We start from the raw sequence: 19,570 nt of genomic DNA, 5'->3' as shown, positions 1-19,570 counted from the left end.
GGGCTTTAGGTTATTAAATCTCTGGGAATTCTCTGAAACCTCTTCTTTCTCCCAAGATAAATATTCCCAGCGACTGCACGGAGACCCACTGATGTTATTTAGAAGTTGCAATTAATAATATTTCCCCCCTGGAGGAATTAGTTGTCCCCCTGATCGCCAAATCATCATTTCTTTGCTGACTCCCCAGAGATTCATGTTATTTGTAGCACTGTCAAAGCACACACAAAACTGGGCAGAAGAGCTGCTTCTTTGTTTTAATGTTGCTGCTAAGCTTAAAAAAAAAAAAATCTTCTCCCTCCTTTAATTCCTTCAGGAAACATCTCATTCTCAGTATTTGTTAAAAATGGGGAAGCAGTCCTAGGAGGCTTTTGGAGGTCTAAGTTCATAAGGTGAATATGCATAAAGGCAGCAGAATATCAAATTTTTATAATTACACCTTTTCATGCACACAGTTCCTGGAGTGAAATTGGCTTTGATTTAGGCTGATTTAATATAGCCTTTCTAATTTAAATCTATCCCTTCACTTCTACTTAGCTGTTCTAGATGAGAAAAATGGGTTCCTATTTCTCACTTTAGCAAACCAATAAGAATTCTGTATGTCTAAACAAGAGTGCTGGGATAGCATTTAATATCTGACCTCTTCCCCTAATTCAAGAGCTACGGGGAAGGAAAGTATTTCTGTTTTGGAGAGATAAACTATTAAATGAGAGGGCAAACGAGGATGGAGAGAGACAGGCTTAGGTGACGGTGCCTCGCATAATGCTTTACTCAGAGTCAGCAGGCACTAATCTTTGTTGCAAGAACAATGCCTAAGACAGGAGCAAAGTCTGAATAATCTCAGAGCAATGAGGCAGTTAAGAGCACATACAAAGCATACATAGTTAGAAATGGAATTTTGATGGAAAGGAAGGCCTGTTAGAGTAATTTGGTTCAGTAGGTAGAAAAAAACCGACTGGAAAGACTTTGAGTTGAATTACAACGGAAAAAGCCATCTGTTCTGCTAACCCAGCACCTATGGTAGCATGGAGAACTCTCACATAGATGTATGATTGCCTTAAACAGACAGACAAGTGGATGTAGGGGTCGGAATTCTAGTTAAAGGACCACGTACACACACATTGGAGCTTGGAGTTCATTCTATTAATAAGTGCTTAGTGAATTCCTGCTTTGACCCAGTTAGTGCTGGTTCTTCAGAGATAACAAACCCAGTCCTACCTTCAAGAAGCTCTTTTTCCAGCATAGGAAACTGACACACAAGCAGACAACTGAAAATGTGGCACTGTCCTGGGATCAGAGATGTGGACAGGGTCACCCTGTCCAGCCAGGAAAATTTTTTCTTCCAGGGAATTTCACTTGTTTCAAAGAAATAAGTTGACTTAATTTCCACTCACTCCAGCAATCCATTCATATATATTCTGTCATCAAATTACTTTCTATCAGCAAGAGTATAAAGTCTTGGTGAATTAGCTTTCTTTTATTAGGCATGATAGAAAAGATGTTTCTTTTACTTTACAAGCACTTGGCAAAGAGCTGCATTTTGAAGATAGAATATTACCAGATCTCGACTTCTTTGTGGAGAAAATTCATATCTGAGTCTTTAAGAGAATCGCTCTTATTCAAGAGTAATTCTTTAGTTTTCTGATTACACATTTTCCAAAGAATCTCTCACAAGCACAAAGCAGATAGGCGTCAGTAACCAGTGGCTGAAAGGATGCTTCAGAAGTTTATAAATTTGAATTTGCCTCTATGAAGTACAATTATAAATACCTCTTTTAAATGAACAGTATGAATTAAGGCCAAATTTCACATTTCAGAGAGGAACAAAGACGACAGGGATGCTAATGTACTATATTTTGATTCCATTTCCCCCTTACAAAATGCCTAATCAGAACAAAGTACACGACAGAGATACCTTAAGATACCTTGGTTGGGCAGACTCCTTGTACATTGTAGCATGCTTGCTGCAGGCGGAATCTGGGAAGAGCTAGGGCCCAACATTTTGCAACGGCAAGCTCAGTGTCTTCTGAGCTGAGGGACTGTCTTCATAACAATGATGCTTATTTCAATTTCTGGGATTCTGTTGCTTGAGTGCCAATGGATACCTCCAATATCTAGAGACCCAGATCTTGACAGTGCATATTCTATACTTCTGGCAGTTCTTCCTGTGTCTCTCTTGGAATACACATTGGCTGTGTGCAGCCAGTGTAACCACAGTTCCTGGCATGCAACAGGAACTCTCAACAAATACGTGCTGAAGGAATGCACACAACAGACCCTATCCTTGATGACCAGCTGGGAAGGTCATTCGTTTCACTTTCATACTGACTTTAGGGAACTATAGCTGTGTTAGAAATAGCCCTTGCCCTTCAGATATTTGATGTTTAGTCATGGAATCCGACAAAACAACATCTAACTCAAGTACAAAGCAGTACTTGTACAAAGAAAGATTTCCACACAGAGGTATGGAAGTTTGAGGAGGGAGAACTCAGATATCTTCTGGAGGAAGGATGCAGACGATGAGGAAATACTGCAGGGAGCAGATAGCGTTTGAGCTGGGTCTTTGAGGATGAGTCAGATTTTGATAGGCTGAGATAGGGGAGGAGATGAGAACCTTCCAGGTGGCAAGTGCTCAGTAATTATGCAGAAGTAGGCCTGTAAACAGCATGTTTAGGGAATGGTGAGTCATCCAGTTTGGTGAAAACTTGGGCTATAGGGAATGGTAGGACATGGCTTTGAAGAGTAGGTGAAGGGTCATGGCTTAGGAGGGCCTTGAAGGCTGGAGTGAGGAGAGGTGAGCCAGAGATGGACCATGGCATAAACGCAGCTGTGTTTGGACTGATGGCTGGAAGAATGCAAGACAGGAGGTGGGGGACCACTTCATTGAGAGTCTCCACAAATATGACGTAACACGAATCAATTCTCTCCTTTCCAGAGCCCCTCCCACTGCCCGTTCCCTATAAACTTTGCCAATCCTCCAGGCCTGGGGGTTTCATAAAGCTCAGAATGGGGTTTTCAGCAGCCAGATCTTCTAATCAGGGACACGAATCCCATATAGTTTGGTCTTGGTTTTTTCAATCCTGAATCAACAATTTCTAGAACAAGTGAAAAAAAAAAGGGAAGGAAGGCTGTGGGATATAGCTTAATTGGGGGTTTGAAAGAAGCCACCAGATTTATGCAGAAGCTCATGGGAGGCCGATGGCAGCCGGGCAGGGCTGGACACAGATGCCCTGGTCCTGCTGCGCCCCGGCCATCTGAGGGCTTGCCACACACAGAGCTGCAGGCCTGAGAGACACCCCAGCATGAAACTTATAAAGCACTTCCTTATTTTAAAAAAGCATCACATGCAACTTCTGTATGTTTGTTTTCTTCTTCTGTTTGTGGCCAGAGGAGGAGTTAATGATCTTGAATTTCACTTACTGAGCCTCAGTGAGAGGGGAGATTGCCAAAGCTAAAGGTATGCAGGGCCCACCTCTGGGGCCAGGTGTACGCTGCCATGCAGGTTAAAGCCTGTCTTGGGGATTCTCCCTAGTAATTAAAGCCTGAACTCCTGCATACTTAAACATGGCTTGAATTGAATTTTTGATGTCCCCTTAGTATCCCAAGTTTAAAAGAAAATGTTTCAGTGGAAGCCTCCTTAGAGCAAGTGGTTTTATTTTTTCTCCCTCAGAAGAAAATATTCTCTTTGCAGATCGTTTTTGGAAGAGCTCTTCTCCAACAGTGTAAGACTGAAGGGTCTATGGTAGAATCAAAATCTGGAATCCAGATTTTTCATTCAGATCAGAGGTAATTTGTTAGGGATATATTTTATATGAACTTAAAAAAATAGAAACTTCTATAAAAATCAAGAGAACAATCAATTTCTGAGTTTTTAATCCTAAAGAAATGATTTAAAATATATGTCAAGATTGAAGCACAAGGCTGATCATCACAGCATTGCTGAAGAGAGAGAAAAATTCAAAACCACGCAAAATTCAAAATCCAATAACGAGAGGCTGGTTAAATAGTTCATATTATCTCGTGATAATGGAATATTATGCAGCCATTACAAATGGGAAGAACTAGAGTTAAATAATAATGAATATTGAAGTACTGCCAGAGTTATTCTATCTTATTCTTTCTTGGTCCTATGAATAAATAAACTGTTTTTAAGCATCTACCATGTGCTTAGCACCTAACCATCATATTAGACATTTGTTATTTAATCCTAGCAAATATCTTTTGACATATGGGTTCTTATAACGTTTTTTTTATAGAGGAGGCAGAAATTATGTATAGGTCAAGATTATTTCATTTGGCAAGTATGAGAAACCCCAAACTAGCAAGCACAAAGGGAAACTCAGTAACTTACAAAAATGGATAGTCTAGAGTGTGTCTGGCTTCAGGTATGGCTAAATCCAGGTGCTCATTTTTGTTTTTGGTCAAGTCACTCTGTCTCTCTCTACCTTTCTTTCGCTCCATATCTAGGATCTGCTTATCTCTGCTCAGCTTTATTCTTTTCACAGATTCCTTCCACATTGTGGGCAGTGTGACCACTATCAACTAAACTCACATCTTCCTAGCCTCACAATTCCAGAGGAAGAACTTCACTCCATAGATAAATCCCAGAGGAGACTCTGACTGCCTGGCTTGAGTCACCTGACCATTTTATGTTATTGGGTGAGGCACCATGACTGATAGTTCAGCAGGACTATATGAGTCTACGAAGGAAGGTGGCAGGCCAAGAGAAATGTCTACTATTATATTATTTCCCCCTACATTCTTGCTCAAGCCATTCCCCTAGTCAAAAAGCCCTCCCCTCCATCCAGCTGGTCTCTACTCTTTGTCAAGTCTCACAGACTCCATAAACCTTCTTTGACCACTCAAGCCAATAAATGGCACTTGCAGTTTCCCATTGATTCCTACATGATGTCTCTATCACCAGCACTAGTAAAACACACTTCTCTTGTGCTTTTATCATGATGTGTCTTTGTCCTGCCTTATTGACTTGACTGTCAGTTGCAGCACAGTGAGGGTTTGTATATTTCATGCCACTGCAGGCCCCGTATGTCTTGCACATAGGGGATGCTGAATAGGCTGATAGACATTCTTAGATTTCATTTTCATACTTCCAGATAAAAATGGGGTGGCAGCAGAGTACCATGATGAAGAGTGTGTCTCTGAAGCCTCACTCTCTGTGCATCACAGTACAAGTTACTTAACCTCTGTAAATCTGATCCAGCATCTGTAAAATGGGCACAATAATACCCACCTTAAAGATGTTCGGAGAATTAAATGAGGTAACTACTGTCTAATTTAATTTCTGGCCTGTGGAAAGTGCTCGAGAGTAAACGGCAGCTCAAACAGTGGCATTTTAGCCTTCTTTTCCTTAGCCTCAACTGCAATTTTTCTAAGTTCTTTTTCCATTGTAATAATTTCCTTTTTTTTTTTTTTGGTCTTGTAATTTCTAGGTTGTCAATATCTACATACTTTTCTGCCTACAGGGGTGTGGCTAGTCAGTTCGGTAGTGGGCCCACAAAGCTATAAATAAAAGTCACTGCAATTCAGGCTTAGGTGTTCTTGAGGCAGTATATGAATCAATTAGATCTTTCTTAGACATTTCAGAATAACTTAGAGACAGATTCCAAGTTGCAGGTTTCAGATAACTAGGTGTTTGAGTGAAGGGGAGATCACAGCTTGGCCAAGCTCTCAGGTATTTTCAATTAACCATGTCCCTCATAAGGAATCCAAGCCAGTTTTACCTTGAGTCACATTCTCTTCTGTTCCCTGGGCAAGGTTTGAAGCTCTCTCCCTTGCATGGCTCTGTGGCTTTGATTAGAGTCCTGCTAATAAGCAATGGAAATGAAGATGCCCAGCTGGGAGAAAGAGCCGCAAAAAATCCAAGCTCTGGACTTTGTGCCAATTATTTGAAAGTTTAATGAACCATGGGTATTAGCGCAAGACATTACTGAACTGCTGAAAGCCCCAGTGAATCCAAGCTGCATGTGTGAGTGTCTGCTTGTTCTGGAATCAAAGAAATAAACTTAGCAAAGAGTAAGGATATTTTTGCCACCATGGGGGCGGGGTGAGGTGGGCGATACTTCATCACTTTCAAAATATGATAGGAGGAGGGTAAAAGTCTGAATCTAGTTTCTCAGTTGGATGCCCCCAAACAATCACATGTTCCACGTTTCTACCTGTTACACCACTTTGCTCTTCACACTCTGCTATTTTCAGACTTGCCAACTGACAAGGGATTCAAGCTCCTGTTCTCTGGAGCCTAGCTTATTTAATGGAACTGTGTTCTTTCCCCTCTTTCCCTAAAGTATGAGATCTGAGTGCCAGGATGGGGGTGGGAGAGCTGAAGGGAGGGGAACTGAGCGATGGGGACAGAGTGACCCCATCTTAGGGCTGACTGCATCTGTCTCTAATGACAACAGCTTATACTGAATTTGGAAGCTCTAAAAAACAACAAAAATAATATATGAGTGTTTGATGTCAACAGTGCAACAAGAAGCCTTCCAAAGCATTTCTCAAGACGAGAGTCAGAGAAGTTAGTATTTATCCACTTTGTTTTTCAGCCAGTCAGTCCACTGGAATGTAATAAACTCTAGCTGCGTGGACAGTGCAGTATGGACGCCAGACTACGTGATGGAAAATAATGGCTTGCATTCATGAGCACTTGCTCCTGTTCTAATTGCTTTGTGTGCAATAACTCATTTAATCTGATCGACGACTTTCCGGGTTGGGAACCATCGTTATCTCTATTTCACAGGTGAAGAAACACAAGTACAGAGAGGTTCTATAACCCGTCCAAAGTCACACAGGTGACAGACAGTGGTGCTGAGATTTGGACACAAGCAGTATGGGTACAGAGCCTGAATTCTTAACCACTGGTATACCCTACTGTCTTCCCATGACAGATTTAGCCTTCGAGGGTAATAGGAATAAAGCAGGGAACTTGAGGCCAGCAGCTAGGTCTTACTCTGCAGTGTGTCCTTGGTGCCTAGCACAGGGTAACTGGGACCCAGCAGGACTTAGACAGCCTTGATCATTACTCTTGAATCCAAGGAAGAGCTTTGTCTTGTAATCAAAAAGGAAACACATTTGGGGCTTTGCCAAATTTCCACTAGGTTCTGGTTTTTCTAATTGAATGATGAGTTCCCTGGAATGAGAGGAAATCTGACAAAAATGGATGGAGTCTGGACAAACACTCTCTGCTAGCCCTCTGAAGGCACTGGCTCCAACGCAGGACAGGAAGAGCTCTGGGCCCCTGAAGAATCACACTAATTCCATAAGCAGTTCACTGCTTTTATTAAGGCTACCGGACTACAGCTCATCTCTTTGTTTAACTAGTTAATTGGAGAAATGTGGTACCAAATACGGTGGGGATTAACGCTCCTCTAAACTGTAATTAAGAATCTGCTAATCATACGAAAGCTGGAAAAGAGCTGAGGATGTAAAATCTGATCAAACGTGTAGACGTTGTGCTGTGGGAACATTTAAAGCGGATCCATTTATTTGCCTTCATCTGTGGTGCCGATTCTGGAACGATGTATTTGTTGATGCAAAATATACAGTAGTTTAGATTAACAATTCATGGTAAGGTTAGGTCCATGCCCTTTTTTTTTTTTTAAACATCTTTATTGGAGTATAATTGCTTTACAATGGTGTGCTAGTTGCTGCTGTATAACAAAGTGAATTAGCAATACATATACATATATCCCCATAACTAACCCCTCCCTCTTGCGTCTCCCTCCCACCCTCCCTATCCCACCCCTCTAGGTGGTCACAAAGCACCGAGCTGATCTCCCTGTGCTAAGCGGCTGCTTCCCACTAGCTAGCTATTTTACGTTTGGTAGTGTATATATGTCCATGCCACTCTCTCACAGCTTACCCTTCCCCCTCCCCGTGTCCTCAATTCCATTCTCTACATCTGCGTCTTTATTCCTGTCCTGCCACTAGGTTCTTCAGAAACTTTTTTTTTTTTAGATTCCATATATATGTGTTAGCATACGGTATTTGTTTTTCTCTTTCTGACTTACTTCACTCTGTATGACAGACGCTAGGTCCATCCACCTCACTACAAAAAACTCAATTTCGTTTCTTTTTAGGTCCATGCCCCCCTTTTGTACTGCCAACACTTCTTGGTTCAAAGAGCGAGGAAGTGGAAACTACAGACACACACAGGCACGCACGCACACACACACACCCCCCCACAAGCCAGAATGTCAGATTCTGACAGGTGTGCCTACCCCAACAAGATACACATTTGGGAGGCTTCAAATGATGGTATTCTTTTTTTGCACCAAATACATTATACTTGAGGCAGAATTTCAAAATAATCTCCTCGTTTGATCTCCTCCGTTTATCCTCTCATCATCCACTACAGGCTGTGGAGTTGTCTTTACTATTAGCCCAGCCCACCTGGGGAGGGAGTGCCTTGGCTTCCGGGTGGAGGTTCACTTCCTCCGCCAGGTAGGTCACCAAAGTCCAGCTACATAACCTCTAGCAGGTCATTTGTAGGAGAGTCATAATTACTAAACAATTTTCCTCATCAGGCTGGATGCTTTTAGTTCACCCATATACACACATTGCTTGGCCTGTTGAAGATACAATTTAAGTGAAATACACTTAGACATGAAGTATAACTAACATGAGGAGAGAAGAGAGAAGAAAGAGGGAAGAAAGAGAAGAGAAGAGGTTAAAAGGGTGAGGAAAGGGAGGAGAGAGAAGAGGAGAGGCGAGAGAGGGGCTTCTCAGCAATTTCTGAATAGCTCAGAGACTGCAATTCTGATTTCCATCTCTAATGACAGCCAAGAAAGATGCAGTTGAGAGCAGGAACACGCGTTGGATTCTCTGAGCATCCAGCTCTGTGCCTGCCTCCTATTCTCCTCTCCGTGATGGCCTCGGCCCCTACTTGACAATGGGGAGCCTTGTTTTGTTACGGGGTTAAAAATCCACCTTCCAATCACCTCATAGAGCAGGGTTCCAGAAACAGAAAGGTTAACTGGAAGGCTCAACCTAGCAATTGCGATCTTAGAAGGAGTCCTGAGTCGAGCTTGATCGTGTGGGACTTGGCAGCGGGTGGGGGCCGAGGGAAGAAAGTGCCTGGGATAAGGGGACTGGAGGAGAGTAGGATTGTGAGGGCTGCAGGCAATTAAAGCAAGGTGCCTGCAATTCCTCTTCAGGGGGCTAAGGTACTACCTAGTAACGGGCAGGAGAAAAATTAACCTGAGGATAACGACAGGGCTACAATTAGATACCATTAATCCATCACTGGCTGGCGTGCCTCTCCCTGTGCAAAGCTCTTTGTAGGCATTAACTCTTCCTTTTCTTACAGCAGCCTTGTGACATGTGTATTATTATTAGCTTCATTCTATAGATAAAGTCGTAGGCTTCCAACTGTTAAATAACAGGTCATACAGGGGGATTAAAATCCAGGACCCCAAAGTTTAGCCACTACCCTCAAGACCACTGGCCTAGGAGTCTGAGTCCTTGTTCTGCCATTAGCTTCTCTGACCACAGGCAAGGTCCCTAATCTCCCAGCGATTCATTTTCCCATGGCTGGTGCTTGATAAAGAGGAGTCACAGTGAATCTGTGGAATGAGGCTCATTGTAATCGCTCCACGTCTCTCTCAGGATTGTTTTGAGGTTGGATGGGGAATATGAAAATATTAGGAATGCATCGGGCATAAAACAAATGTGAGCCATGGTACCACCGCATGACCGCAATGGTTGTAAACACTTCTGGTCCCATAAACTGCCTCTGGTCAACCTGATCTCCTTTACGGGAAAAGGAGAGCTTCAACAACACAGCCCCTTCCCTTCCCACAAAATCTTAAAGTGAATATTGATTCTACTTGACATTTAGAGTAGTTACTTTAAACCAAATCTCTCCTGAGAAGGATTCACCAAAATGTGGGATGGTGTTTATTAGATACTCATTCTGAGAGCACTCTGTCAGCTCTGTAAGATAAGTTATTTTTTTAAACTACTTTACATTAATATTAAAAAAAAAAACACCCTAAAGCCTCACATCGTCACTATTTGACATGAGATCTGAAAACGGTTCAGAACATCCTGTCTCAGAAATCTAGGCAGGAGATTTGGCTTTAAAACTGTACTCTAAGGAACATGACAGAATGATACAACCAGAGGTGACATTTCAATTCCACAATCATGAACCATTCAGGTGGCCAATTCTGCTTTCTGAGAAAGATATTTATTCATCTGTACAAGAAGGCACTCACTGTGGTGACGTACAGTAGCTGGCTGAGTTTTTGGCCTGATTTTCTCACTATTGTGCCATTCAGCATCATTAACAATTATGTTACTTCTAAAGACATGCAGATTCTCATTTTCACTTGAAGGTGGGCAATCTTGTCAAACATATTCAGTAGAGAAAAAGATGCCTTAAAAAATAGCCATTGATCATAGCCATTGGCTCCAGTCTGCCTGACATTGCTCATGACTGCTTACAAATACACAGTAATCAGTCCTGGTAATCTCTGATTTATAACAGCCATTGATCTTGGGCATGTTTAAAGCCTGTTTTCTATCACTGACATCCCTTATGTGCAACAGAGATAAACAGCAGAACCCTCTAGTTATCCTAGCATCATAGATTCACGGCAGCCATTCTATAACTCCAAATGGATTCTGAAGGCAAATTTTAAAAAACCCTCTATGACAGTCAAAGAAGCAGAGAAGTCTAGGGGTTCTAGGGTTTGGTTTCTCTATATCCTGAGCAAGAAAATAACAGGAGCTGTCCAGGTGTATAAACCAATTTGTCCTACCCACCTATGCCCCTCCAAATTTGTAGCACGTTGCCTATCAGGATTTTGGACCCTCTTGCATGGTAGTTATGAATTTGGGCCCTGGATTTGGAGAGACCTGGGTTCAAACTCTACCCTCTGACTATTAGTAATGTGACCTGGGAGAGTTAATTGGGTAACTTCGAGCCTCCCTTTCCTCACCTATAAAAGTGTATAACAATACAAGCTACAGTTGTTGTGAGTATTAAATCAACTCTACACAGCGTAAGAAACTCTATCAATACCAGCCGGTATTATTGTTGTTACTATTAACAACACCTTCACCATCCTCATCACTTTCCTCCACAGTGATCTTATCTGTGCATGATGTATCCTGTCATGTCCTAGAGGATTACAGAGAATCCCGAACTACAGAATAAAGGGGAAAAAAAATCCCTAAACAAACAAAGCAACAATAACAAAAGAATAGTTAGTGACAGGAACAGAGAGAACAAGTAATGATCAGTAGCCATCTTTCTGAATAAATAGGCTTGGCTTTAAAAAAGTACAATTACTGTTAGTTTAGTATTTGAAGGTTTTCTTAGGTATGAACCACATTCTTGAGATCTTGCTCACACTGTGGACTGGCCTTAACCTACTAACTCACAGTTAAGGGTGGGTACCATAGCCCACCCCTCCCTCCCCAGTCACGGCCCCGCTGTGGTGGGATTAGAAGTGGAAAGGCTTGTCATTTGCAGGTGCAATGGCATCATACTGATCCTCTACATTCATTCTGTCTCTGTGACTCTTAGGATTCGGGCTCGCTTTTAAATTAACTTTTATCTGCTAAGTAATGAGCACATCAGTTTTTTAATATCACTGAAGTCTCACCTAGGAGCCTTTCCCTTTTTATTACTAGAATTAACTCCCCGCTCCTCTCCTTCTTCCACGATGTAATAAAACAAAACCTACCCAGTGTAGTAAACAATTCAGGATTTCATAATATCCTGCTTGATGGGAAAGACTATTTATACAGAGATGAAATAGCATGGCCTCACAAGGTTACTTCTTATGAGGAGAATGTAGTTTTATATAACAAAATAGAGCTTTTCCCACTTTATAGGCAAACTAACTGAGTCAGTTTCTTCTCTCTGGAAGTCAGAGTATTTCCTCAGACTTTAGAATTCTATGAGAGTGTCTGCATGTATCCAGGAATGGATGCATACATGTCAGTTTTATAGTATACATACACACACACACACACACACACACACACACACACACACACACGTATCTCAACCTCTTTGATGTATCTATCTACACGTCATGCGAGGGTTAACCCCAAGGTAGGTGACACTGTTAAAGATCTTTTAAAATCATTAAGACCAGTAGCTCCAATTTGGGAGGGAAAATTAAAAAAAGACATCTGTCCAAAGGTTCAAGTTCTGCTGATTGACTCTTCTTTTTCCACAATAACATACTGAAGTGCTATAAAACAGATCTTTCCCCAGTCCCTTCAAACTTAATCATGACGTTTTACAAATAAGGGTTTCTCCCAGCTACCCTTCAAAACATGTTGATTTTAAGTTTCTGGTCTCTATAATATATAGATTAGACTAGAGATCTGTAAAATTTATTTCACTCATGTACTCCTTAAAAGAATTTGTAAAAACTGTGTGCCTATTCATATAAAGTTGACATATAATTTTGTTTTTATTAAAAGTCTAAACAGTTGCAAGAGTGTAATGTTGGGCATAAGTATTGATATTTAAAAATATATCCCATTGTATCAATTTTTAGATGAATTCAATGGAATTGTTATTTGATACTCTCTATTACCCATTTAAAAATTATTAAACAAATTCCTCATTAACAGTCAGAATCTTTACATGTTCTTTTTGTTCTCCTTGAACTTGTATTTCCATTATACTTCCCCCACCGAATCATAGCCTCATATAACATTTTTTTATACTGGAAAGCATTTTATCGATCACCCTGTTACATTTCTTTGCAACAAAAATATGTATATAAATTAAAATTACTCTTTGATTACCCATGACCCTAATGCTATCAAAAATTTTTCTTTTGAGCTGGGTAATAATTAAAAATGTTATTAATGCACAATTGTGCAAAACAACATAAAGATATTATAAATGTTAATAATTATTAAATTTTAAAAGTAAAATTTTTATTAGAAATGTATGGGACTGTTTTTTTCTTCAATTAGCTGATGTACTTTTGAGGGAAAAATATTACTTCTAACATGGGACTTGATTCAGCATAAATTCTATTTCCATTTCTCGTTGTACAGGTGTGTTGAGAAGGTTTGCTCACAGAAATGAGTAGATGAGAATGGATGGGGTTTTGTTATAGTGATGCCGTTAATTTCTCTGAATTCCTTCTGAGTAATATGTCCCAGACCACAGAGTGATCTGTCATCAAAAGTTACTTTTTAATGATCTATCAGCTGACATAGATTAGGAATTTCTATTTTATTGAAAGGAAAAAATTCGAAACCTCCTTAGATGCAAAAGGATACACTACCCAGCCATTTGAATAACTCACTTTTGTCAATACCAACACCGATATTTCAAATGGTCCTTTTTTTTTAGTGCCTCCGAGGCTTCGCAACCTAGCAATATCCCGTGTGTGGGGATGGAAAAGAAGGATGCTTTTAGTTTATAAAAGGGGAATAGGTGATTAAGAAAGAAGCATTAACATATTTTCAGAAGCAGGGCATTCTCAGTAAGATAAGTTTTAGGCAAATGTACATGAGAAAGCTGAAAATTTTTAAATGTATTTCCTTAAAGTTATCCACACTTATGTACCCCTCTGAGAGTTGTGTTCCCCTAGGTGTCTGTGTGTCCCTATTTGGACAGGCTGAGCTAGACTGGTTTCACCCAGGTGAGTCCTTGAACCATTGTGTAAGGAAAAGAAAGTGGGGGCGGGTTGGTGGTGGAAAGAGATAAGATAGAGACAGAGACAGAGACAGAGACAGAGACACACACACACACAGAGAGAGAGAGAGAGAGAGAGAGAGAAAGGGAGATTCAGAGACAGAGAACTCCATCTTCAAATTAAACCATTCTATGACCAGTCTATCATATACCAAAGGAATAACACATTTCAATAAGTACAAGTCACACGGTCTAAACAACCAGTGAGAAAAAATGGTCGACTAACTCCATAATACCGGAATTATAAATAAATCTGCCGCAAGCCTCACTACTCTTTCCTTGATCTCATGAGATTTCCAAGCATTTATTGCAGAGGAGTTTCTAGCAACTCTTACAATACGTCTCCAGCGAAGGGGCACAACAGAATGACAGGCATCATGTTTTCGTTTTAGATCTAAGAGATTTGGACAAAAAAGAATGTGATTGCCTTTCAAATACATGCCCTGAGGGCTCAGGTAACTCCAAAGACTTTAAGCACTGGAAAAAAGAAATTAGAAAGGACAGAAAAAGTTATTTCATAAAGCAAACCACTTACTATGAGTGGACCCCGGTTGTTTTCTCGATACTTGTTCTGGAAGAAAATGTAAACGACAGTGGCGGCCAAGGAATAGAGGAAGGCAAAGACAGCCACGGTGACGAAGAACTCTGCCGAAGATGAGGAGTCGCCAATCAGGGCCACCTTCTGCCGTTCCTTCCCCTCACAGGTGGGCACCTCAAACGTCACCTGGTGTAACCTAAAGTACCAGAGATACCAGAGAGGAGAATCGTTAAAATGCTCTGGAGAGAAAACTCGATGCCATAAGTGAGATGTGATTTGAGACCTTCATGGCATGCCTCTGTGACAAATTCATTAGAGAAATTACAGAGACTGTAGCTGGACTCGTGGAAGCAGATACTGCAGTTAAACATCATTCCATTAGGTTTCACAGTAGCTAGTCACTTTAGAGAGCGGGGAGGAGGGAAGGGGAAAGTGATCCTGAAATGATGATGGGTTAGACTATGACATCCTTCCCCTTAAGTTCTCCAGTGGTTTCTCATTATACTTGGACTCACACCCTAAATCCTAAGCGTGACCCACCAGGTTCTGGCTTACGGTCTTTTCACTGACTGTTCCCTTTCCCTCAATCACTCTGTCTCCTGACATTGCCCATGGCTGGTTCCTTCGTGGCATTCAGGTGACAGCTCAAAATGTTATCTCCTGGGAAAGCCTTCTCCTGACTATTAATCTAAAATAGTTCTTTTCCCTTAGACATTTCTATCACATCTCCCTGTTCAATGTCATTCATAGCGCCCATCACCAACCACACTTCCTTGGTAACGTATTTAATTACTTTTTTTTTTTTCTGTCTCCACTTGATTTGGGATCTTGACTTTCTTCTTCTCTGTAAATCCTGAATGCCTGACACTTGTTAGACACTCAGTAAACAGGACTTGGATAAGTGAACAAACATTCTTGATTCTGTAAGATGACTGATACGCCCTAGTTTAAGTGAACTTTGAGAACTTCTATTTTAGAGAATAAGTTCTGTCAGGACAGCCTCCAGGCCCAATATATTACTTAATAGAGAAAAATAAGATTTTGGAGGGCAGTACATTCTGCTCAATAAATGACACCTAAGGAAGATGTGTTATATCTAGTACATGGCTCATGCTGTGAACTGGGTGGTGATCTGTAATTCAATGTAGGAGCCAAAATTCTGCTTCTTCAGAAATGACTAAATTATTCCTTGAGTATTAGGGAGGCACTTGGAAATAGACATGAATGAGGCTTAGTGTTATCAGTAAAGGAACACCTGGAAAATTATTTACAGAACCAACAATGATGATAAAACCACTGACGAACACGATAAATTCCCAACTTATGCTTAAGAAGTATTTCTCTTACTAAGCAAAACTTGATTCCTTTAAAATATATTTTTTTGTGTACATTCTCTTACAATTCGGATAATGACAAAATGATAAAATAGTAATACTAATATCAACTAACATACTGGAGCATTTATGTGCTAGATATTGGTTTTTTTTTTTTTTTTTTTTTTTTGATATGCGGGCCTCTCACTGCTGTGGCCTCTCCCATTGTGGAGCACAGGCTCCGGACGCGCAGGCTCAGTGGCCATGGCTCACGGGCCCAGCCGCTCTGCAGCATGTGGGATCTTCCCGGACCGGGGCACGAACCCGTGTCCCCTGCATCGGCAGGTGGACTCTCAACCACTGTGCCACCAGGGAAGCCCTAGATATTGTGTTTTATATGTACTGTTTCATTTAATGCTCACAGCAGCCCTATGATGTAGGCATTTTATTGCCCCTTCCCCCTTTACACATGAAGAAACAGGCTTAGAAAAGATTAATTTGTGCTAAACCACAAAGCTAGTAAATAGGGCCAGGAACTTTTTAACTTCTACGTTAATCTGTTTCTATTAAATAATGAGGATATTAAAACTAGGATGAGTTTTTTAAAAAGTGGAGCCCACGGACAACTAACATCATAACTATGGGTCTTGTTAAAAATGTATATGCCAGAGTCTGCCCCAGACCTACTGAACTGAAATCTCTAGGGGTGTAGCCTAGCTCACAACCAAAGAAGAAAACTCCAGTCCCCCTAAGTTCCTTATTTCTCAGAAATCTATTCTTTTTCATTTATTGCTTGACTTGAGAAAACTGTTTACATAGCTTGATTTTGCTTATTTATACTGAAGATCCTCTTGTTTCTTGTCAACCAGAAAAGTGTACAGCTTCAGCAAAATTCAGGAAAATAGAAGCATTCGTCATGGTTATGCTGTAGAGACCCTTCCTCCCCTTGCCAGAGATACTAACATATTTCTCAATAGCTGAGTCTGTGGGAATGCTGAAAAATGAAATAGATTGAAAAGGTAATCATGCCAATTATTCTGATGGAGGTGATTTTCAAATAATGAACACTTTTTTTCTCACTATCTTGTATACGTCATCCATGCAACATATTTTTTAAAAACATCTTTATTGGAGTATAATTGCTTTACAGTGTTGTGTTATTCTCTCACTTCGTCCCAGCTTACCCTTCTCCCTCCTTGTGTCCTCAAGTCCATTCTCTACATCTGTGTCTTTATTCCTGTCCTGCCCCTAGGTTCATCAGAACCATTTTTTTTTTTAGATTCCATATATATATGTGTTAGCATACAGAGAAAGTTTTTCTCTTTCTGACTTACTTCACTCTGTATGACAGAGGGAACCCTCTTGCACTGTTGGTGGGAATGTAAATTGATACAGCCACTATGGAGAACATTATGGAGGTTTCTTAAAAAACTAAAAGTAAAACTACCATATGACCCAGCCATCCCTCTACTGGGCGTATACCCTGAGAAAACCATAATTCAAAAAGAGTCATGTACCACAATGTTCATTGCAGCACTATTTACAATAGCCAGGACATGGACACAACCTAAATGTCCACTGACAGATGAATGGATAAAAAAGATGTGGCACATTTATACAATGGAATATTACTCAGCCAGAAAAAGAAGCACTCAACCTGTATTTTTAACAAGAAGCTCTGTAGTTCACGCAATGTCTAGATTCTGGGGATAACACAGGGAACAAAGATAGATGGGCTGGTCCCTGCTCATGTTGAACTTCAAGTTTAGAGGGAAAAGATAGCTCTTCTGAGAGGAGCCCTAGGCTAGTCTGGGGGTGGGGTGGTCAGTGTAAGATTCCCTGTGGAAGTGATTTTTAAGCTGCAGCTTGAAAAGTGAGTAGAAATTGTCCAGATCAAAAGCTGAGAAAAAAGCACAATGAAATACAACTTCACACCTGCTAGGATGGCTACAATCAAAATGATTATAAAATTGGAATAGGAAGTGTTAGTGAGATTAGATTGGAATAACAAGATAGGATTGGAATAGTAAGTTCCAATTAGAAAGCTGGGAACTTTCATACATTGTTGGTGGAAATGTGAACGGTACAGTCACTTTGGAAAAACAGTCTGGCAGTTCTACAGGTGGTTAAACGTAAGAGTTATCACATGGTCTGACAATTCCACTCCTAGATACATATCCAAGAGAAATGATAACATTTGTCTGCACTAAACTTGTACTAGAATGTTCATATCAGCATTATTCATAACAGCCAAAAAGCGGAAACAACCCAAACATCTGTCAGCTGATGAATGGATAAATGAAATGTGGTATAGCCATAGGGTGGAATATTATTTGTCAATACGAAGGAATGAAGTACTGATCCAAGTTACAGCATAGATGATCCTTGAAAACATTATGCTAAGTGAAAGAAGCCCGTCACAAAGGACCACACATTGTATGATTCCATGTATAGGAAATGTTCAGAATAGACAAATTTATGGAGACAAAGAGTAGGTTAGTGTTTGCCTAGGGCTGATGAGGGAGGATTGGGGATGATGGCTTAGTGGTACAGGATTTCTTTTGGGGGTAACGAAAACACTTTAGAATCGATGGTGGTGATGGACACACACTCTGTGAATATATTAAAATCCATCCAATAGTACATTTTAAATGAATGAATTGTATGGTATGTGAATTATATTTCAATAAAGCTGTTAAAAAATAGAGATGAAAGAGCATGTAACAAGATCCTGAAAAGACAAGGAGCACAGCACATGGGATGAAATATGCCTAGGGATCTGGCATATGGCAGGAAAGGGGATGAGTGACGGAGGATGAGATGGAAAAGTAGCCAGAGACTCTCACTGCAGGGTCTTGTGGGTCAGGTTATAGACTTGGGTCTTTATAACTTTTAAAATTTTTCCTAGTGATGACAACTTTTAGGATTTATTCTCTTAACTTCCATATATAACATATAGTATGTTATATTTATCACGATGTACATTACATCCCTAGTACTTATTTATCTTATAACTGGAAATTTGTACCTTTTGAATGTCTTCATCCAATTCCCCCTCCCCGCAACCTCCACCCCCCAGTACCCACAAATCTGATTTTTTTTTCTGTGAGTTTGTTTGTTTTTGAAGTATAATTGACCTACAACACTATGTTAGTTCCTGTTGCACAACACAGTGATTTGATATTGCTATACATTTCAAGATGATCACCACGATAAGTCTAGTTATGATATTACAACACAAAGATATTACATAGTTATTGACTATATTCCCCACACTGTCACTCACTTATTTTGCAACTGGAAGTTTGTACCTCTTAATCTCCCTCAACTATTTCTCTCCTCCCTCCAGTCTCCTCCCTCTGGCAATCACCTATTTGTTCTCTGTATCTATAACTCTGTTTCTGTTTTGTTATGTTTGATCATTTGTTTTGTTTTTTAGATTCCACATGTAAGTGAAATCACACGGTATTTGTCTTTCTCTGTCTGACTTATTCCACTAAGCATAATACCCTTTAGGTTCATCCATGTTGTTGAAAATGGCAAGATTTCATTCTTTTTTATGGCTAATATTCCACTATATATATATATATATATATATATATATATATATATATATATGTCTTTGTCCTTTCATCTATTAATGGGCACTTAGGTCGCTTCCATATCTTGGCTATTGTAAATAATGATGCGGTGAATACAGGGGTGCATATATCCTTTCTACTTAGTGTTTTTGTTTCTTTGGATAAATACCTAGGAGTGGATCTTTATCTGAAGACCAAGATTGGCAAGATTTTCTTATAATAAACGACATGTAAAACAAAAATAGCAGAGGCAGGACCACGTCACCTGTGGCAACTATTTAGAAGCACACACACGTGCTTTCCAGATGTTAGGATCAGCAACGCTTCCAAACGCCAGTTCCCTCAGCTCACACGTACAGACTGGGTCTGCAATTTTTGTGTACTCTGAGAGCAGCAGGAAGGGGGAGAATAAAATAAGCTTTTTCTGTGCAGTCAGCTGAATATCAAC

General features: G+C 40.3%; 1 protein-coding gene across 1 annotated transcript in view; it reads right to left on the bottom strand.

Annotated features, from left to right (window-relative positions):
• Positions 1-19,570, bottom strand: part of SYNPR (synaptoporin) — a 294,187-nt gene that overhangs the window by 27,982 nt on the left and 246,635 nt on the right. Inside the window, exon 4 of the mRNA XM_079933014.1 lies at positions 14,226-14,424. Within this exon, the coding sequence (XP_079789140.1) occupies positions 14,226-14,424 (199 nt within the window). The remainder of the gene's footprint in view (positions 1-14,225; positions 14,425-19,570) is intronic.

The sequence above is a fragment of the Stenella coeruleoalba genome, assembly GCF_951394435.1.
Source record: "Stenella coeruleoalba genome assembly, chromosome: 10".
NCBI lineage: Eukaryota > Metazoa > Chordata > Mammalia > Artiodactyla > Delphinidae > Stenella > Stenella coeruleoalba.
This window is presented reverse-complemented; position numbering and strand designations above follow the sequence as displayed.